This window comes from Phocoena phocoena, chromosome 3, assembly GCF_963924675.1.
Source record: "Phocoena phocoena chromosome 3, mPhoPho1.1, whole genome shotgun sequence".
Lineage (NCBI taxonomy): Eukaryota > Metazoa > Chordata > Mammalia > Artiodactyla > Phocoenidae > Phocoena > Phocoena phocoena.
The window spans coordinates 162,458,023-162,478,592 of record NC_089221.1 but is presented as its reverse complement, the minus strand read 5'-3'; the positions used below and the strand labels follow the sequence as shown (position 1 = coordinate 162,478,592).

At 53.8% G+C, this 20,570-nt stretch overlaps 3 protein-coding genes across 4 annotated transcripts; 2 read left to right on the top strand and 1 right to left on the bottom strand.

Moving 5' to 3' along the window:
* Positions 1-3,849: 3,849 nt before the first annotated feature.
* Positions 3,850-5,932, top strand: NR2C2AP (nuclear receptor 2C2 associated protein). Its single transcript, XM_065874001.1, has 5 exons — positions 3,850-4,256; positions 4,451-4,541; positions 4,765-4,870; positions 4,943-5,010; positions 5,265-5,932. Exons 1-5 carry the CDS (start codon positions 4,219-4,221, stop codon positions 5,382-5,384), a joined length of 423 nt encoding a protein of 140 aa, XP_065730073.1. The 5' UTR covers positions 3,850-4,218; the 3' UTR covers positions 5,385-5,932.
* On the bottom strand, positions 5,446-10,570 carry RFXANK (regulatory factor X associated ankyrin containing protein). 2 transcript variants are annotated; one of them, XM_065874000.1, is made up of 9 exons: positions 10,366-10,570; positions 9,672-9,865; positions 8,132-8,212; positions 7,926-7,991; positions 7,563-7,663; positions 7,257-7,382; positions 6,790-6,856; positions 6,298-6,378; positions 5,446-5,664 (listed from the first exon to the last, which is right to left on the bottom strand). In XM_065874000.1, exons 2-9 carry the CDS (start codon positions 9,856-9,858, stop codon positions 5,594-5,596), a joined length of 780 nt encoding a protein of 259 aa, XP_065730072.1. In that variant the 5' UTR covers positions 9,859-9,865; positions 10,366-10,570; the 3' UTR covers positions 5,446-5,593. The 2 variants fall into 2 exon arrangements, with proteins under 2 accessions (XP_065730072.1, XP_065730071.1); XM_065873999.1 differs by lacking the exon at positions 10,366-10,570 and having other exon boundaries at positions 5,594-5,664; positions 8,132-8,215; positions 9,672-9,858.
* Positions 10,571-11,287: 717 nt separating this feature from the next.
* On the top strand, positions 11,288-20,286 carry BORCS8 (BLOC-1 related complex subunit 8). The gene is made up of 5 exons (XM_065875243.1): positions 11,288-11,324; positions 15,262-15,374; positions 15,837-15,901; positions 18,665-18,775; positions 20,253-20,286. Exons 1-5 carry the CDS (start codon positions 11,288-11,290, stop codon positions 20,284-20,286), a joined length of 360 nt encoding a protein of 119 aa, XP_065731315.1.
* The last annotated feature ends 284 nt before the right edge of the window (positions 20,287-20,570 follow it).

The window sequence follows — 20,570 nt, the reverse complement described above, 5'->3', positions numbered from 1 at the left end:
TCAATCCCTGGTTGGGGAACTGAGATCCTGCAAGCCGTGCGGCATGGCAAAAACAAACAAACAAAAAACCCCAAAAAACCAAAACCCTCTCTGCAACTCCTAACGGTGGTGTAACTCTGGACCAGCCATTTCGTCTTTCTGTGCCTCAGTTTCCCTGTCGAAAACAGGGACAATTAAGAGTAACCACCTTACAGGGTTGCTGGGAGAATGAAATGGGAAGTAAACACACAAGCTGGGGGCTGCTACCGTACTGCTGCCCATTTTCCAGATGGGAAAACTGAGGCTCGGGGAGGTAGGACATGCACTTGAGGTTGCAGAGTATGGGTAGGGGCCAAGTGGGAGTCCAGGTCTGTGGCTTCAGAACCAAGTTGATCCCCATCCTGACTCCCCCCACCCTTTCACTCCCCCACCCCCTGGCTCCCCTGGCTGAGCTTAGAGGGGCTGGCCTGGAGCCCGGGAGCAGGCTGTTGCTGGGGGCTTGAATGAGGCAACCTTGCCTGGGAATCTGCCGGGCTCAAAGAGCTATTTATAGGCCGGCACTGGGAATGGGCCAACCACCCCCCTCCTCCAGCCTTGAGTGCTCTCTCTGTCTCCTCTACACTGGGGCCTGGGCCAGGGACTGCTGCGAGTGCGGGGAGGGAGCAGGGGAGGGGGCTTGTGAGCCAGAACCGGAGCAAGGAGGCAAGACCCTCCAGGACATCTGGGCATCAGGGGTGGACAGTGTCCCCCGAAGTGCTTTTCACACACCCAAGGTGACGTACTGACAGGGCACATGCAACCATATTCACTCCTGTCACATACAATGTTACCAATAACTACTGATACAAAGCCACATGCCAGAGACACAGTGACAGCACAGGCAGCTCATATACAACCGTACCCAGCCAGGCCACATATAAGTCACACTGGCCGTACATAAGTCATGTCGGCTGCACAACCAAACTCACAGCTGTGAGCCCAGGTGCACCTAGTCCCTTCACACTCAAACACACCCACCGCTGTGCACACCCATGGGAACTTAGCCTTCCTGGCAGCCACAAACAGCCCACATTTGCCCCATGTTGTTTACACCCTACTATGTTTACAGCGTGGCATTACCTACAGACAGCCAGCACCCAACCATGATCACTCGACACCAAGTTACCAACAGGGAGACAGTCCCCTCGGGGCCATGCTCACAGCACAGCCACTCATACTCAATGCTCAGCACGGCCAGTCGGCCAGTCGTGGCCCTAGGTGTTCTCACGTAAACTCAGCTCAATCCCTTCATGCTTGGCCGACCTCTCTCATGCCTATTGTCATCTCCACTTCCCCAGGCTTCCAGGCTCCCAGGCTTGCCCCCTGCCAGGACCAACAAGTCCAGTTGGAAACAAGTGAGCATCCGTTTACTCTGAGCTGGGCCCTGTGGTACTCATGCAGGCCTCGGTGGATAAATCAGACCCGGACCTGCTCCATAGAGGGGCTGCCAGCCCAGGGGACTCCATCACCCCCACCCCACAGACCCTCCAGGCTGGAGTCTTGGGGCAACCATTACACTTATTCCCCAGGGGGAACTGAGGCCTGAAGCAATCTGAGGGCTTTTGCCTGCCCTACTCCGGGATGACAAACTCATGGGAAGTGGGACCTGTTTTCTGCCATGAGTGTGGCTGCCTCCCCAGAGAGACTCCCTGCTGACCCATACTTGCTGTGTGACTTCAGCAAATCCCTGACCCTCTCTGAACGTCCAAGTCCTCTCCTGAAAAATGCAGAGCTCAGCTCAGTGGAGAGAGTGAGCTCTGGAGAGAGCTCCAGAGTCAGACTGGGGTTTGTATCTCGGTGACCTTAGCCAAATGACTTCTTTGCTTCAGTTTCCCTCAGCCAACCAGAGTTACAGCTCCTGGCTCTTCTAGACCTCCCTCTGCCCCATCCCCTGGGGTGAGGGAGGAGGGAGTGCCTAGTCTCTTCTCACCAAGGCAAATGAATGGACCACTTTTGGCTGCCCTGCTGGGAGCTTAGAGTTGCTAATTCCCTGGAGAAACAGGAGGCTCTTTCATGACCAGGCACCGGTGGGGTGAGGAGGCGGGAAGGGGGTACAAGCTGGCTTTATCCCAGTGGGCAAGGTGGCTCCATGCCAAGACCAGGAGTGGCAAGGGGGGCCCTGGGGCCATGCATATCCTCCCTGGGGAAGCTTGGCAGCCAAGTGGCTGAGTGGCCGTATCCTCAGCTGTAAAATGGGAGTGACAGAGACCAGAACAGCAGATTTAATGATCCTGTGGATGGAGACAAATGTGGCTTCAAGTTAAACACAGGGTAGGCTCTCAACAAATGTCAGCCACTGTTGTTATGTGTCAGCCTGAAGAGCCCACTGAATTCTCCAGCAGTCCTATAGATTTCCCTCCATTTCACAGATGAGGAAACTGAGGCTCAGAGAGGTCAACATATTTGTCCAAGATCACACAGCCAATGAGTGAGTGGCCCAACCAGAATTAGAACAGGATCTGGGCCCTCCAGGGTCCATGCTCTTCCTAAATTCCTCTAGGGGTAGGGAGGTGTTTTTTGACACCCCAGCCCCGGCCCTGAGACCAGTAGAGCCAGGTCTGGATGGCACCAGGCCATGACTGAATGCAGGAAGTCCTGGCAGGCAGGGGCTGATGGGGCGGCCCTTCCGCTGGTGTCCCAGTTTCCCAGCCAGCCTCCACTCCTTGTGTGGACTTGGGCAGACACTAGTAGGATGCCAGGAGAACCATTCCCCTAGCCCTTGAAGAAAGGGACTGGATCCCAGACCATTCAGTTAAAGCCAGGAACTGCAGCCTCCTGCCAGTGGCTGCTCTGTCTCAGAACCCTCCATTCATGCAGATTGGATGGGTGTGCTGCCCTTTCTCAAACACCTTCCGTGACTGCTTTAGGCCCAGCAGGATCTGGTTCCACATATTTTATTCAAATTCATGGTCTTTCATCCAACTAGGCCTTTGCTTATGCTGTTCACCCTGTCTGCCCCCCCGCCCCCCAATTTTTCTCACCCTAGTGAATTCCTGCCCACCCATTAAAGTGCAGGACAATATCCCCTCTCCCAGGAAGCCCTCCCTCCAGGTAGACCCCTGCTTCCCTAGCCCTATCTCTCCCCCTGGCTCAGCCCTGGCCCCATGGGTCTCTGAGTGTATGTGTCTAGTTCTGTCTTCCCCAGATTGGGAGATCTTCAGATATGGGGCTGGAACTGAGGCCTCTCACAGTCCTCAGAATCACTCAGCACAGGGTTGGGCAGTGGGGAGTGGCAGTTGTTTAGTGAATCAAAGAACCAAACTTTTAGCCGTGTATCTGAGGTTTTGTATAATCCGGTTTGGCAAACTCCTCTTCATTCTTCAAAACCCACCTCACATTACCCCTCCTCCAAGAAGCCTGTCCCAGGTAGCATTTACTAAGAAGACAGATTTGGAAACCGGGCCTCCTGTTTCCCAGTGGGGACACGCGAGGCTGATAAAGACTTCCAGTACAGTACTCGCACCATCGTAGCCTCTTCCTCAACTCTTCCTTTGGCCTCTGGGAGGCAGTGAAATGCAGGGGTTCCCAGGCGGCAACTGCAATCAGAGAATGAATTCGGCCGAGTTCATTCTGCCGGTAGGATGACATCATTATAAGAAGGCTCTCGGACACCAAAACTAGGGCTCTATACCCGCGGGCACCAAAGGACAGCTCCCCGCACACAGTGGACATACAATTGCTTTAGATGCCGGCCTTTTTCCTCCGGCTCCGAGGGATAGGCAATCACTGGACGAGGACCTTTTAAGAGGCGGGCGCTGAGGGGGCGGGGCTCAAACTAAACCGCGCCCCGGGAGCGGGGGCTGGGCGAGCCTGAGGCACTCTGCGCCTGCGCGGTGTTCACGCGGTTCCGGGTACTGATGTTGGTTTCCCAAGCTGTTTGCAGAGAAACTGAGGCCCGAGAGGGAGCGCCTGCTCCCGAAACCCACAGGAAACCCGTTTCCCTTCCTTGGACCCACTGTGAAAGTCTTGGCCTCGGGTCATCGGCAGTGTCCCCGAAACTCCAAATTTTTCTGGCAAGGGGGTGGTCAAGGCGACATTTAGGACTGGAGTGACGGGGCAGTGACTGTTCTTGTGCCGTGCTACAGGTGAGGACGTGAAGACTCTGAGACTCTGAGCGTGAACAAGGTCGCGCTTTGGCGGCCGGGATTTGAACCCGGACTGAGCCCAGCTCTTAGTCCTGCGAGGCCTTGTGGAACCGAGATGACCCACTCTTTGGTTTGTCCAGAGACAGTGAGCAGGTGAGAGCCCCGGGCGGGGGTGGGGTGTGAATGGCGGCGGGCAGTAGCGGATGGGGCCGTTGCCCTGGGATAGTCCCTCCCTAGTGGACAGAAATGGGGGAACCGGTGGCGAGGGAGGGGTGGGCCCAGTAGTGGGCGGGCCCTCGCCGCAGGGCTCAGCACCTCTCCACACGCCAGATTCTGGTTGCCTCTAGGGTGAGTTCGGTGCTGAATCGTAACACTCGGCAGTTTGGAAAGAAGCACCTGTTCGACCAGGACGAGGAGACCTGCTGGAACTCGGACCAGGTGAGGCACCCTCTCCCTGGATCCTCCACCCCTAGTGTGAATCAGAATCAGGGGTCTGGGGCACCCTGAGAATTTGGGTGCACCCCAGCTGGGCAGTTAGGTTGGCTAGGGAGGGAACCTGTGTTCACTGTGCTCCCCACCCACCATGGACTCTGTGACTGAGAGAGGCACAGCTGGGCTCTGAGTCTGGAGTGACCATGGACCTCTATTTCTCTGCTTCCAGGGCCCCTCCCAGTGGGTAATACTGGAGTTTCCCCAGCGCATCTGTGTCTCCCAGCTGCAGATCCAGTTCCAGGGGGGCTTTTCCAGTCGCCAGGGCCGCCTCGAAGGTACTGGAAGGCCCTGGAAGATGGGGGATTAGAGCGGGTATGCTGGCCTCACTGCTCCTTTCTCTGCTGCAGGTTCTCAGGGGAGTGAGGCTCTTAGCAAGATTGTGGACTTTTATCCTGAGGACAACAACTCGCTTCAGATATCCTGCCTCAGCCTCTGGGTGGGGTGGTCTGTGCCTCTGAAAGCTGTGGGCCCTGGCATGTGACCTCGAGCAACTGGCCTCTGGGTCTCCATTGCTTCACCTGTGAAATGGGCTGATGATAATCTGTTCTGTGTTAGAGTTTCAGAGGGGCCCACAGCGTGCTGGGTCACCCAGCACATTTGTAGTACCTGAGCTGGGGCTGGTGGGTGGGAAAAGACAAGGCATCTGTTTCCCTTGACTGCCCTGCTTACACTTTCCCTGTGCCATCTGCTGAGGTGGACCGGCTGAAAGTGACATTTGAGGACGCCACTGATTTCTTCGGCCGAGTGGTCATCTACCACCTGCGGGTGCTAGGGGAGAAGAAGGTGTGAGGCCACTGGGTGGCTGCCTCCTCCAGGAAGTTCTCCGGGAAGCACAGTGAAGTCCTTCAAGTTCTGCACAGAAGGTTTATTGGTTCCTCTTGGAAAGGGCCCCCTCCCACCGTCTGTCCAGGAGCTGCCTTTGAAGCCAGTTCTGGGTTCCCCCAGCTCTGGGTCGACCATTTTGTTCCCTGAGTGTCTGAGTCCCTGGCAGACGGCGTTCACTCAGGGGTGGCGGGCACCAGGTTGCTCTGGAAGAGTTTAAGGATGTGGTTCTCGATCACCTGTTGCACTGGAAACAGAACAGGGAAAAGGTGGGCCATGAACTTAACAGCGGCTGCAGAGACACAGGCCAACCTGTACCTTCCCCTCAGGGTAAGAACAGGGGCCTCAGCCCTGGGACCTGGATGGAGGACCCATTTCATACACAGGGAAATCCAAGCCCTTGCCAGAGCACAGCTGGGAAGACAGAAGCCCCCCTCATAGAAGCCTCTATTTCCCCTGAGTTTGTAAAGATGCATTTTTGGAGGCTTTTCAGAATTATAAAAATATTCCTTACCAAACAAAATTGTCAAATTGGAACTTTTATGAAAAGATGAGAGGGACTGTGAGGAATTACTTGTCTCAAATGGAATAAAACTCCTTCAAGGAAGGAGTGGGATATTTCCCACACACCCCCACATGACCCCAGGGGCTCAGTTCTGTTAGGATCCCCCCATTTTCTGAAGTGGGGAGTCAAACTGGGGTCTGCCTACAGCCCCTACTCACACCCAGCTCTCGCCGTGGAGGGGGCTAGGCTCCATGGCCATGTGAACTGTGGCCCTCCTGGTATCCTCACCCTGCCAGGGCCTCCTTTGGGCCTCTCAGTGCCTACATGTCCCCCCATTATGACCCCTGTCACTAGCCCCATGTGCCTCGGGCTGACCTTTCCTATATCCCAGGGCCACGGCGAGGTCCATTGGGGTGTAGCCAGAGTCTGCCTCAGTGGTGAGATCAGCTCCTCGGGCTGCAAAGCAGAGCAGACACTGCAGAGAGGGCTGGGCCTGGGGACCGGGAGCCCGGGTCGGGCACGGGGACTCGGGAGGTCCAGTGACTACCCACTGTGCAGCCACAGGTCTGCTGGTTGCTGTGTGGTCTTGGACAAGAGCCTGACCTCTCTGATGAATGTGGCCAATAGAATCTCCGCCTCCAGGGTCTCTGAGGCACGCAGGGTGTGGGTTCTCAACCCAGTCGGCCAGATCCCTGTGCTATTCCTGCTACCTCCTGTACCCACATCAATCCTCTGGGCAAAGCAGGCAGCAGCCACCCATCCCAAGAGCTGTTCAAGCAGAGCTCAGACCCTTCCCAGGCCCTCAGGATTCCTGCAGAGCCACGTGGGGCTCTAGGGCCCCTCAGGCTAGCCTCTACTCCTACTCACCCAGCAAGGCCTCCACGCACTTCACATGGTTCCCACGCACGGCATACAGAAGTGGTGTCCCTCCATTCTGTCAGGGACAGGGGTAGGGGGCAAGCAACACTATCTTTTCCAGATTCTCACGACACCCCACACCCACCAATTTAATATGGTTCCTCCTTCTGCTTGTCACTAGGCCCATCTAGTTTCTCCTTTGGGCCTCAGCTTAGATGCCCCTTCTTCCAGGAAGCCCATCCTGACTTCCCTTGGCTCTACAGGCAGCCTCTGGGCTCTTGCAGCTAGCTGTCTGTGTATCTGCCAACATAGTGTTATTCACTATACCTGAGCTGTTTATGTGTCGGCTATCCCCACCCCCCCAAAAAAAACTGGGAGCTCTGTGAGGCTTGGGGATGGGTCTGTCTTGCGTTCTTAGCGCCCAGAGCCAGCCTGGTACCCTGTGAGGTGCCCAGGGCCAGTGGGTGGCACCTTACCCAGTCATAGATGTTGATGTCCACGTCACGCTCCAGCAGCAGCCCTACAATGTCTGTGTAGCCACCTGTGCTGGCCAGTGACAGGGCGCTCTCCCGCTCTTTGGCCAGGATGTGGGGGTCGGCACCCTGGGGGGAACAGAGGGGGACAGTGACAGAATGGGGGGCAAAAGGAGGAGTGGGTGCATCCCCTGCAATCTTGGGGTCTCCGTGTTAGCTCCATCTTACAGACACAGCACCAGCAGACTCAGCTGAGACCCTGGCCCGCCCTCGAGTCCCCAGGAAGCCCCCAGCCGGGCTGGGACGCACCCATTCAAGCAAGAAGCGGACGGTCTCGATCTCTCCAAAGGCGGAGGCCCAGATGAGGGGGGTGAAGCCTCGCTCGTCCGGCTTGTTGATGAGGTTGTCTCCTGGCAGGAGGGGGGTGGTACCACTGGGATGCACCCCTGCCCACTCTCCCCAATGCTGCAGAATTGGGGGCAGGGCAGGCAGCTGGGGTCAGATGTGGGGCAGGGCAGCATACATGTGGATGCACACACAGACATGCTCAGACACACGTACAGACATAGGTACACATGGGGAGACTCAGGTCGTGTCAGCAGCCACATGCACCCACTAGCATGTGAGGTCACACAGGCACGGACACACCGGCACACGAGCGTGGGCACACACCTTTCCTCAGATGCTCCTTCAGTTGGCTCAGCTCCCCCTGGGCCGCGAGCTGGTGGATGGACAGGGCTGGGGGGCAGAGAGAGGTAGAGTCCTCACCTGTCCCATCTGAGCTCCATGTCCCAGTTTATTCCTTGTCCAAAGTTGCTCCTCTTAGCCCCTGCCAGCCCGCTACTTCTCTCCCCCGTGGGGACCAGGGTCCCACTCACAGTCCAAGGTGGCCGGCAGGGCTGATACCTCATTCCCCCGCTGCCGGTTGGTGAGGGTCGTGGAGTGCTTTAGGGAGCTGCCTGCTGGGAGAGAGAGAAAGGGCCTCAGTTTCCCCTCATTCTCCAGTATGTCTTGGGCTTCAGACCAGACCCTGGGGGCTTGGAACTACCAGAGACAGTGCGTGGCTCCACTGTTCACTCACTCCGTCCTCCCAGATACCCAGGGTGTGGATTTCTCCTCCGCCCCTGGCAAGATTCCGCACAAAAGAGACAGTCCCTGCCCTCAAGGGGCCCATGGACAAGTTGGGGAGTCAGAAAGAAATGGAGAAATAGAATGAGAGCTTAAGTTAAAATACGTGTTCACGGGCTTCCCTGGTGGCGCAGTGGTTGGGAGTCCGCCTGCCGATGCAGGGGACACGGGTTCGTGCCCTGGTCTGGGAGGATCCCACGTGCCGCGGAGCGGCTGGGCCCGTGAGCCATGGCCGCTGAGCCTGCGCGTCCGGAGCCTGTGCTCCGCAGCGGGAGAGGCCACAACAGTGAGAGGCCCATGTACCGCAAAAAAAAAAAAAAAATACGTGTTCAGGAGAAATGAAAAGCAGGTGGAAGGGGGTGGAAAGAAGGGAGGGCAGAGGGTGAGTCCCTTTTAAAGAAAATGGTCAGGGAGGGTCACTCCAAGGAGGTAACACCAGCCTAGAGCTTGGCCAGTTGAAGAAACCTGGGGAGAGGTGCGGGAAGAGCATTTCACACAGGGAATGGTAGGGACAAAGGCCCCAGGGCAACTGAGTTAGACATGTTCAAGGATTCCAGTCAAAAGAAACCCTTGGGTCCTTGATAAGTCAAACAGAATTATCATCTGACCCAGCAATTCCACTCCTAGGAATCTACCCCAAAGAGTTGAAATCATGTGTTCAGACAAAAACTTGTACACGCATGTTCACAACAGCACTATTCAGTCACTAAAAGGGGATCAACCCAAATGTCCATCAATGCATAAATGAATAAACTAAATGTGGTCCAGCCATACTGTGGAATGTCATTCAGCTATAAAAGGGATGAAGCACTGACACACCATACAATGTGGATGAACCTTGAAAACATCTTGCTGAGTGAAAGGAGCCAGAACGGGAAGGGCCACATGTTGTATGAACCCGTTTATATGAAATGTCCGGAACAGGCAAATCCATAGAAACAGAAAGCAGATTTTTGCTTCCCAAGGGCTGGAGGAGGGGAATGGGGAGTGACTGCTAATGGGTCTGGGGTTTCCTCTGGGGGTGATGGAAATGTTCTAGGACTACAAAGAGGTGGAAGTTATACACCATTGTGAATGTCCTTACTGCCACTGAATTGTAAGCAATTCTGGTTAAAATGGTAACTTTTATGTTACATGAATTTTACCACAATTTAAAAAAATAATAAGCAACCCCTCACAGGGTGGAGATGGAAGACACATCCAAGGGCACAAAGACAGAAGTCCCATCTTGGGCCTGACATTCCACCGTTCTTGCATCCCAGAAGCAGGAGTCCAGGGTAAGTATCCTACCTTGAGGTGAGGAGGTACCAGAATCTGGTTCAGGATTCCCAGGCTCCGGGGTGCAGGGGAAGAGACTGAGGACCACAGTGTCTGAGCCATCAGGGGCCTCACCCCTGGGGTCTTCGGGGTCCCCAAATTCTGGGGTAGAAGGCTGCTGGGTCAGGCTGAGATCCTCTGCAGGCTGGGTGGGCTCCATGGGGAAGCTGGTGGAAAGGCCAAACAGGGAGAGATGGCAATAATTATTGACAACTCATTAAATAGGCACTGACTGCATACCTGGCCTCACACAGTGAGGGTGGGTAAACTAAGACTCAGCCAGGAAATTAAAACCAGAGTCTCAGGCCCACTCCTTCCCAACACCAGAGCACATACAATATGCATTGCTTAAAAGCCCTGGCTCTGGGGTCATTCATCTGGGTTTGAATCCCTCCACTTACAGGCTGTGAAAACTTGGGCACATTACTTAATTTCTCTAAACCTCAGTGTCTTCATTAGTAAAATGGGGGAAAGGAGGACTAAAAAAATCATGTCTGTAAATATCTAAGCAGGAGGCCTGATACACGGGCAGATCTTAAACGTCCGCTTTGTTTTTTTTTTTTTTTTTTTGAGGGGGGGAATCCCTAGAATGAGTGAGGGCTCAACAAAGATGTGATTGGTTGCATCCCACCCGCCCCTCCCAAGTCAATCCAGGAGGTCCACTCACCTCCAACGAGCCTCCTCTGTCACTCCACGCCGCAAGCCCGGGTCCCCCCAAACTTGGGGGCCCAACTCACAAACTTTTCTCTTCCAATTGATGTAATGGGTAGCAAAATGGAGCCTGGACCCTCTGCGCCCTGGCTTCTTTTGCCGGGACAGAGAGCAACTTGATACGCGACCGCTACCCACACCGCAGAGTGCCTCCACTGCGCCTGCGCGCCCCCGCCCCCCCGAAAGTGCGGAAGGGCTGGAGCTGTATGAGCTGTTTCTGGCCCTTTAAGGCTTGGGGGGCGTGGCTTCCGCTGGGGCAAGAGCTATGGTATTGCGCCTGCGCTTCCCCGTCCCCGCCGCTCGGGAGGGAGCCTAGTAGGAACGGGAGGGGTGGGCGGGGCCTCAGAGGGCTCTCAAGAGTTCCCTGACCTTCTCCTCCCTCACTCCCAATACCACCCACAGGTTTTCCCAGAGGGAGTCAAGTGGCTCCACCTTCGGACAGACGGCGTACCGGTCCATAACAATGTCTCCTGTGCGGTCCTGGGGGCTCAGGAGTATGTGCAGGGATTTGGTGGCAGCAGAGGGGTACAAGAAGGGAGTTCATACGGCCCGAAGTGGGCACTGTGTGGAGTATTCCCCCAATATGCCCCCGGAAAAGGGGTTCGGTAAAGGGGGGCGCCCTTCCCCTTCCCCTGCCTGAGTGTCCCTCCTGGAGCTTCAAGGGGTTCCCGGCCCCTCTTCACCCACCTGCCGATTGCCTCTTTCCCCAGTCTCTAACTCACAGCCCTTCTGTCTGGGTAGACTAAAGATCGAGGAGGGCAGGCCAATGAGTAGCGGAACTGGAGAAATGCGGTGCCCCAGTTTCCCAGGGATGGTTTAGGCAGCTGTCTCCACCCCAGACTTCCGGTTCCTGTCCTCGAAATAGGGCCGCAGCCACCATGGAGGAACCGGAGATGCAGCTCAAGGGGAAGAAAGGTGGTGTGGGGCCCCGGGCGGGCGGAGGGGTCAGGAACTCGCAAAAGGGCGACCAGACTGGGGGCGGGAGGGGGCCAAGGCGCGGAGGGAGCGTTTGGGAGGTGTGATTGAACTGTCACGAAATCGCGGCTCGGCCGCTGACTAGTTTTGAAACCTTTAGAAAGTCTCTGTGCCTCGATTTTGTCATCTGTAGAATGGAGAGTATAATAGACTCCCTCCCTCCCTCCTCCCATAAAATTGTTGTGATAATTCAGTAACTTGATAAATATTTTAAAATTTTATTTATTTTTGTCTGTGTTGTGTCTTGGTTGCTGTGCGGGCTTTCTCTTACTTGCGGTGCGAAGGCTTCTCACTGCGGTGGCTTCTTTTGTTGCGGAGCACGGGCTCTAGGCGCGCGGGCTTCAGTAGCTGTGGCACACAGGCTCAGTAGTTGTGGCTCACGGGCTGTAGAGCGCAGGCTCAGTAGTTGTAAAACCCGTGCTTAGTTGCTCCGCGGCGTGTGGGATCTCCTCCGACCAGGGCTGGGACCCGTGTCTCCTGCATTGGCAGGGGGATTCTTAACCACTGCACCACCAGGGAAGCCCCCCAGGGAAGCCCCCAGTAATCTGATATCTGTAAAGCATTGGAAGAACGCTTGGGGCGTGGCAGTTGCTGTGCGTATTGTTTCCTTTGTATTTATGCATTTGCATACGTTTACATCGACTTATCAAATATATGTAACTCACAAAGTTACAAATTACAAAATGCCACAAGTTATTTTTAAAGTATAAATGTCTTTGTTACTTTATTATATATGTTATTACTAGTTAATTTTTTCTTACAAATTTATTTGTTTATAGTTTGTTTGTTTTTGGCTGCACTACCCAGTTTGTGAAATCTCAGTTCCCCCACCAGGGATTTGTTAGACCCAAGCGGTCTGCGAGAGATTCCAACTCGCCCAAGAACCGCCAAGAGTCGAGAGCCGCTGCAACACGCAAGAGGTTTATTAGGAGCCGATGCACCGGGGTTCCCTGAACCTCACGCAGGAGGCCGATGGGGAACCCCTAAAAGCGGAATCACATACTTTTTATAGGTTTATTTACTCATAGGGCGGGTATATTCTCACAATGATTGGGTAAATGTGGTGACTTTTGAATTCATTGGCTTAGGAACTTTTGCCCCACCTTCTGGCCGTTATAGTTGTCTGTTCATTGTGGCGGTTAGGGCGTATACCTGTTACGGGCAACTGGAAAATTACCCGCTGTCTGGCAAGTCCCCGTCAACTGAAAAACTCCAAGAATTGGTTTCGATAGGGAGAAGGAGTGGCGCACGATAGGGAGAAGAATTGGTTTCAATAGGGAGAAGGAGTGGCGCACGATAGGGAGAAGAATTGGTTTACGGGAACAAGTGAGGGGGTGGAAAGTCCCTAAAGGCCCCACAGATTGAACTCCGGGCCACAGCAGTGAAAGTCCAGAATCCTAACCACTAGGCTACCAGGCAACTCCCACTAGTTAATTATTTAGAAGTCACAAGTACATGTAATTCCATATCCTTCATATTAGCACTGTGAGGTGTAAGCTACTGTGCTCATTTTCAAAACAAGGAGGCCTAAGAAGGTAAGAGGACACATAGTTTGGAGGTGGCAGGCTGGGCTGTGCCTGAGTCAGGACACCGTGGTAAGCTGGACAAACCCAAACTGGACAGACTCATAGACATCCTCCCTTGACTCCCAGACACACGTGGGTTCTCTCCCTCACAAACTACACTGCCCTGCACAATAACATAGGATCCATCTCTGTAACAAACCTTGAGGTGGGTACCTTTATCGTTCCATTTTTGCATATGAGGAAACAGGCTCAGAGAAGCCCACACCCTCACAAATCAAATTTTAGGTAAACATGTAACCTAATAAAGAATGAGAATTTTTACACCTGAAACTAACACAACATTGTAAATCAACGGTACTCTAATATAAAATTTAAGAAAAAAATAGAGTGAGATTTTAAGTATAAGGGAAATGAACAAAGTGCTGAGGCTGAGAATGAAGGTGAAGGGACATCTGATTAAGCTTGGTGATTAGGGAAGGCCTTGCCCAGGAGGTGACATTTGAGCTGAGACATGAGGGATTAAGAGAAATGATGGTTGGGGGGGGAGGGAGGCAGTGTCAGTGGTGGGATCAACAGGTATGAAGGCCCTGAGGTGGCAAAGTATTCAGAGCTGTGCTGCAATACAGTAGCTACTGGTCACAGTACTTATGCATATTTAAATTAATTAAAGTTAGATAAAATTTAAAATTCAGTTTCTGAGTCACATCAGTCACATTTCAAGTGCTCAGTAGCCATATGTGACTAGTGGCTACCATATTGGGCAGTATAGATTATAGAAACTTTCCATCATCGCAGAAAGTTCTTTTCGACAGTGCCGAGAGTGTCCAAGGACCAGCTAGGAGGCCATTGTGCCTGGGGCAGTGGCTGAGGAGGGCAGAGGCGGGTAACAGCAGGTAGAACATACAGGGCCTTAAGGGCCATGTTAAGGAAGGCAGATTTAATTTCTGGCTGATGGGAGTGTTTCAACCAAGGGAAAGACATAGCTGATATGTTCTTTAGGAGTTCATGCCATCTGTTTTGTGGGAATTGGATTGTTGGCAGGAGTGGGCGCAGGGAGACCAGAGAGCAGCTGAGTTTGGCATCCACGTGGGAGACAGCTATGTCTGGACCAGTGAGGGCAGTACAGTGTTAAGAATGGGTGAGTTCTGGGGCTTCCCTGGTGGCTTAGTGGTTGAGAGTCCGCCTGCTGATGCAGGGGACACGGGTTCGTGCCCTGGTCTGGGAAGATCCCACATGCCGTGGAGCGGCTGGGCCCGTGAGCCATGGCCGCTGAGCCTGCGCGTCCAGAGCCTGTGCTCCGCAATGGGAGAGGCCACAGCGGTGAGAGGCCCATGTACAGAAAAAAAAAAAAAGAATGGGTGGGTTCTGGGCTTTGTTTTGTGACAGAACAAGCAGGGTCTGCTCATTGATGGGGTAGGAAGGGCAGGGACAACCAGCTGCCTGCTGTTTGTTGAAGCAGACCCTGGGATGAGGATTTGTGTGTAGTCAACTTACCAAGAGAACCCCACAGAGGAGAGGGGGCAAACAGGACAGGGCCAGGGAGGAAGCTGAGCAAGGAGTGACCTCAGGTCAAATCCTGCAGAAAGAAGCCACAGTCTGTTCCCACAGGGGAGCTCACAGGGATGGGTCACACCTCTGAGTTGTTTCGACACACAGCACAGGACATGGGCTTTCCTACCCCTCGGTGGTCAGTCATGGCTGAGAGCCATCCACCCATGTAAACTTCCAGGCACTTTTGGGTCTGGTAGCCAGTGGGCATCTGAAGAAGAATCTTGGATTTTGTCACTGGAGTAAAAGGAATGTGAGTAGATCCGAGCAGGTGGTAGCAGTGTCCACTGTAAGTGGGTTTGGGAAGGGAAAGATCATGAATTCACTGGACACATTAATGTCATCAAGATTGAAGCCCTGCGCTCTAGAGCCCGCGAGCCACAACTACTGAAGCCCATGAGCCTAGAGCCCGTGCTCCACAACAAGAGAAGCCACCTCAATGAGAAGCCCGCGCACCACAACGAAGAGTAGCCCCTGCTCGCCACAACTAGAGAAAGCCCGCACGCAGCAACGAATACCCAACGCGGCCATAAATACATACATACATGCATTTATTTTAAAAAAAAAGATTAAGGCCCTTTTGTGACTCCCAGATGGAGTTGTTTGGCCCTGCTGTGACCATCTCCTGCAACCCATCACCGGGGCCACAGGTGACCCAGCCACTGGGAGGGACACTGGATACTCCTCTTTACTCTGACTGGACTCACGGGTTGAGCAACCAGGGGTCTGATGCTTTGTCTCCTTGACCCCCTGTCCACCCTACCCTCCCGTCCCACTTTGCCGACTGTCGATCCTGGACCCAGTAACAGACAAGTTCACTGAGAGTGTCTACGTCCTGGCCAACGAGCCATCCGTGGCCCTGTACCGGCTGCAGGAGCACGTGCGCCGTTCTCTGCCCGAGCTGGCCCAGCATAAGGTGAGCCGTCCCCACCCCAGCCACCGACCTCTCCCAGGGTGTGCACCTTGTGAGCTGGGGCCTACTCTGTTGGTGCAGAGGTCAAGGCTGGGACACCAGCAAGGAGGCACATGGTCACCAGCCCAGATAGGGGCTGGGTGGACAGATCTGGGGCAGGTTTAGAAGAAGGGGACAGCAGGGTCTGCATTAGTTGTGACCTGTGTGGTGAGAAGGAGGCAGCCGTGTGAGGGAAGGATCTGCCAGGCAGAGAGAACAGCCTGCTCAAAGGCTCTGAGCCATAGTCGCCATGTGTTCACAGAAAGCCCAGACTGATAAGGGGTGGGAGTGGCAGGAGGAAAGATCAGGGGCTGGAGGGGGCTGTTCTCTACAGCCATGGGGATTGGTGTTCGGGTGCTCCGTCCCAGAGAGCTGGGAGGATGGAGGTAGCAGCCACCCCTGCTAACAGCCCCCAACCCCCTGCAGGCTGACATGCAGCGGTGGGAGGAGCAAAGCCAGGGAGCCATCTACACGGTGGAGTACGCCTGCAGGTGAGCGCCACAGCCTCCGCGCTGCCACGGTCGCCCTGTTATGCCCCGGGTGTTCAGGGGCATCTCAGCCGGCTGCCCGTGAAACTTGCCCTGCCTGAGTAGAGGCATGCGGATCTGGACTCACCTGGCCACAGGGCAAAATTCCAGCCCAGACCTGTGCTTCTCGCTATTTGCTGGCTTCTTCCTGGCCCTCAGCCCCTCCCCATCTGTCACAGGAGGGGCTGATAAGGACTCCAGGAGGTGCCTCAAGGGGCCAATGTTTCCCACCCACGGTCGGTCGGGACCACAGACTGGCTGCTGGGGTGGATGGCAGCTGGGGGGGAGGGCCAAAACATGAACATGACTGTTTATTTTTTAATGTTTATTTCTTTCCAATTTTTTGTCTTGTGGTTAAGATGCAAATTCATCGTCTTAACCATTTTTAAGTGTACAGTTCAGTGGTATTAAATACACTCATAACGCCGTGCAACTGTCCCCACCATCCATCTCCAGAACTCTTTTCATCTTGCAAAACTGCAACTCTGTCCCCATGAAACACTCACTCCCTATTCCCCGCCCCCCATTCCTGGCACCCACCCATCTGCTTTCTGTCTAAGAATCTGACTATTCTAGGAACCTCACATAGGTGGAATCATACAGTATTTGTCTTTCTGAGACCAACTTCTTTCACTTACCGTAATGTCTTCAAGGTTCATCCAAGTTGTAGCATGTGTCAGAATTTCCTTCCTTTTTAGGGCTGAATAATATTCCATCATATGGATGGACCACATTTTGTTTATCCATTCATCTGTTAATGGACATCTGGGTTGCTTCCATGTTTTGGCTACTATGAATAAAGCTTCTGTGACCGTGGATATACCATTTATTATTTTTGTTTGTTTAACTTTCTCTAAATATCCAGATTTTTTAACCCCAAGTGAAAGACATGCCTGAGAATAAAAAGCAGTAGTTGGTGTTTCTTCCCATTGTTGCAGCTTTGCCAGCCTTGCCTCCTGTGCTCCTGTTGGTTCTGTTCCCCATGACTGTATTTCACGACCTGGCTTGTTCCGTTTGCTTTAGGAGTTGGCGACTTTAATTAGGAGTGCTGTTTGCCCCTGGCTTGGGCTGTGGGTTGTTTTGGTGGAGGCTGGATACTCCCCAGCAGCTCTCATCCGTGGCACTGTGCGGTTTGCCTGCCTGTTTCTGTTGTGTGGTCGAAGGTTCCTTGACAGGAAGTCGTGCCGCTGGGAGTTCTGCCTTCACCAGCCTTGGCCCTTCCGCTGGGACGGGAGGGTGACCCAGACAGATGGCATCTTCCTGAGGATAGTGGTCACAGACACCCTCCTTAGCTCCAGGAAGAGTAGAAAAGAAATGGGAGTTTTTCTCGCAGCTGCTGAATAGTTCCCAGACAGCCCAGAGTTCATCAGAAAGGTCCAGGTTCAAGGAAGAACAAATCAGTCTGTACTTTCTCCCAGTTCCTCTAGCCGTGCTATCCAGTGCAGGAGCCCAGGTCCCAGGTGGCTGTTTACACTTAAATTTTAATGAAATAAAATGAAAGATTCAGCTCCCCAGTCTCATGAACCATATTTCGAGTGTTTAGCAGCCCTAGGCTAGGCAGGGGGCCAGTCTGCTCTGAGCTCTGAGCACTTCTCTTTAGTGAGATGTGCATTTCTCTAATGCTGAAAGACTGTTTCCTTTACGGACATGAAAGTGCCCTTTTAGTTGTCGAAATGCTTTATGCAGCGTTAATGGTTGGTGTAAAACTGAAAGATATTAAAATGGTATATTGGTTGGGGTAAACTATTCAGTAGTGAGCTTATGTTAGATAGCTTTTTTTTTTTTTTCTTTTTTTCTGTTTTTTTTTTGCGGTACGCGGGCCTCTCACTGTTGTGGCCTCTCCCGTTGCGGAGCACAGGCTCCGGACGCGCAGGCTCAGCGGCCATGGCTCACGGGTCCAGCCGCTCCGCGGCATGTGGGATCCTCCCGGACTGGGGCACGAACCCGTGTCCCCTGCATCGGCAGGCGGACTCTCAACCACTGCGCCACCAGGGAAGCCCTAGATAGCTTTTTATCAAGGTGGACGGGCACTAGGAAAGCTGACTACATTTGGTGGTGTCAGACGAGCAAGTTAACGGAGCGGGCAACAGCCAGTGCTCCCACCTTTTGATCTCATAGCCATAAGCAGGTCCCTGACTGATAATAAATGGGAGTGATTTCTTTGTCTTTAACAGAAGGACTTTAAAACGACCCTCTTATTTGTACTGCAGGTGTCGTTGCACAGGCAACTTTCTGGCGTTAGCAAGGCCCCACGTGGCTTGGTGAATATGTTCCTGTAGTGCTGTTGGAAGGCACATTTTCATTAGACATCCATCAATGTGGCTTCAACACCAGAGCTTAGCACAGCTTTGCAGTAGTGCCCTCTAATGGCGATGAGTCTAAACTCACCTCTAGAGCTTTTCACAGTCCAGTTGACAAGCTTCCTTCAGAGGCAGGAATAGGTTACCTAAGAGGAAAGAAAGATATTTTTGAGGTCACTTTTGCATGCTTATAGCTCCTTCAAAGCATTAGATAGTCTAGCAGCCGTTAAGCGAAAGTTGCATGTTGCCATCCAGTGCTCTGTTGCATAGGGAAATCTAAACTTTAAGCCCACAGTGAGCCCTCAGGGAGGCCCATGGAATCCTCCAGGTGCCTGATGAGTGCTGGCCCGCACAGGCATCCGCTGAGCTCTGGTTGGGGGGCGAAAAGAGCGTGGTGCCGCTCACTGGCTCCATCCTCCCATTTCAGCGCCGTGAAGAACCTTGTCGACAGCAGCGTCTACTTCCGCAGCGTGGAAGGCCTCCTCAAACAGGCCATCAGCATCCGAGACCACATGAACGCCACAGCCCAGGGCCACAGGTAGTTCCCGGGACCGCCCGCCCCTGCTGCTCTCAGCCTCCTTGCTGTAAGGACCTTCGCTGCTCAGCCAGGAACTGCCACTTCTCGCTCCTTAGACAACTCCCTCTCTTCATCTCATGGTGGCCGGTGACTTCCTTTCATCCTTTGGCGTCTGTAGTGGGAGAGTTCAGTCACTCGGCACCCAGCTCCTGAGCTCTGCTGTGTGCCTGACCCTGGGCTGGGTGCTGGGGACACGGTAGTGACCAAGACAGGTGTGCTCATGGCCTCACGGGGAGACACACAGCAACCAGATAAACACGGAACACCCAAGAACATTTCAGACACGTGAAGGAGGAAAAGGGCTGTGGGGAGCCTCTCTGGGGAGACGACAGAGGTGTGAGCAGAGGCTTGAACAACCTGCAGACAGAGATGACCCGGGGTCAGTGCTCCAGGGCACGTCGGTGGCAGGGCAGAGGCCCGGGGCCTGGTGTATTGGAGGAACATCTGAGGCGGGTGTGGCTGCAGTGGGTGAGCAAAAGGGAGATGGGTTCAGGGGGTGGGCAGGGGCCTCGAGGGCAGCTGGGAGGGCGCCCGGAGCTGAAAGAGGTTTTGAGCCAATGGCCAGACAGTCTAAAAATGAAAACTACTTGCAGTTCTTACATACCGGGGAGAGAGTTTTTGGAGAAGTAGCTCTTTTTGTTTTGGTTTTCATTATAACTTAATAAACACACATGTAAACACATGCACACGTGCTATAAGCCATCGCTCGACCTTGAGATGTGTCTGGCTCCTGCAGTGTGGGGTTCTGGTACGCCTGTCCTCGACCAGGCACTTAGGAAGAAAAAAAACCTGTGTTGCTGCCTGTGATAATTGAGACAAAAGAACCGTCAAAACCAAGAAAGCCTTAAAAACAAAAACAAACAACAACAAAAACCAAAAAGGCCTTGCAAATGTGTAAGAAGGGATGTGCAGCAACCTGCCCTCTGAGGGTAGCGTGGGAGGGGTTCATGAGGGTTCACCTGCACTAAATAACCATCTGGCTCTGGCTGCTCTGCCCCGGGTGGGTGACAGCCATTGGGACTCGAGTTCACTGCATCAAGCCTTGCACAGTGCCATACACACAGTAGGGCCTCAAAAACCATAGCTTTTACTTTTAACTCAGTTTCCCAGCTGCTTCCAGAAGCCCTGCTTCTGCCTGCTGTTGCGAAAATGCACCGTGCTTCTGAAAGGCACCAGTAGCAGCTTGCGTAGTAGCTACTCACCTGCTATTGCGTCTCTTTGCAAGCCCTGGGGGTTTGAAGCTCCCAGTCCTACGTGAGACCCAGGCACGACCTCTGAAGTGGGTGGCTGGTCCCATTTTTACAGAGGATGCCCTGAAGGCTCAGGCCAGGGGTCTTGAGGGACTGGAGTGTGACCCCAATGAACAATCCAGCCTAGCCGAGCAGGCCTCATGGCCTCTGACCTCAGCCTCATGGACGCTGCACATGTTTTGTTCCAGCCCCGAGGAACCACCCCTGCCCTCTTCAGCCTGATCCCGGAAGAGACTTGGAGGTGCTTTGGCCCCTCTGACTCAGGTCAGTGCCAAGTGGGGCCATAAGCCTCTCTGTGCTCCTTGCTCTGAACTAACCCACGTTCTCGGCATCCAAGAACAGAGCTACTTGACTAACCATTCGAGTTTTCTCCCTCGGCTTGTAGGATGGTTTCATCCGTGGGAGGCTAGAGGGTAGGGGCACCTGTGCCCTCTGCTGCTCAGGGCTGTTGTCAGCCCATCTCCTTTGTGCTTTCTCTGTCATCTTCCTGCCCCTTATCCAGGCCA

Bases quoted from the DNA above. Each gene is read 5' to 3' on its own strand.
- NR2C2AP (XM_065874001.1), top strand. From the start codon at position 4,219: ATGACCCACTCTTTGGTTTGTCCAGAGACAGTGAGCAG. The intron at 4,257-4,450 runs GTGAGAGCCCCG...GGTTGCCTCTAG, and splicing joins TGTCCAGAGACAGTGAGCAG to GGTGAGTTCGGTGCTGAATC. The intron at 5,011-5,264 runs ATATCCTGCCTC...TGCCCTGCTTAC, and splicing joins AGGACAACAACTCGCTTCAG to ACTTTCCCTGTGCCATCTGC.
- RFXANK (XM_065873999.1), bottom strand. From the start codon at position 9,858: ATGGAGCCCACCCAGCCTGCAGAGGATCTCAGCCTGACCCAGCAGCCT. The intron at 8,216-9,671 runs GTAGGATACTTA...TCTCTCTCCCAG, and splicing joins TGGTACCTCCTCACCTCAAG to CAGGCAGCTCCCTAAAGCAC. The intron at 6,857-7,256 runs GTAAGGTGCCAC...TGTCCCTGACAG, and splicing joins ACATCAACATCTATGACTGG to AATGGAGGGACACCACTTCT.
- BORCS8 (XM_065875243.1), top strand. From the start codon at position 11,288: ATGGAGGAACCGGAGATGCAGCTCAAGGGGAAGAAAG. The intron at 15,375-15,836 runs GTGAGCCGTCCC...AACCCCCTGCAG, and splicing joins CCGAGCTGGCCCAGCATAAG to GCTGACATGCAGCGGTGGGA. The intron at 18,776-20,252 runs GTAGTTCCCGGG...GTTTTGTTCCAG, and splicing joins GCCACAGCCCAGGGCCACAG to CCCCGAGGAACCACCCCTGC.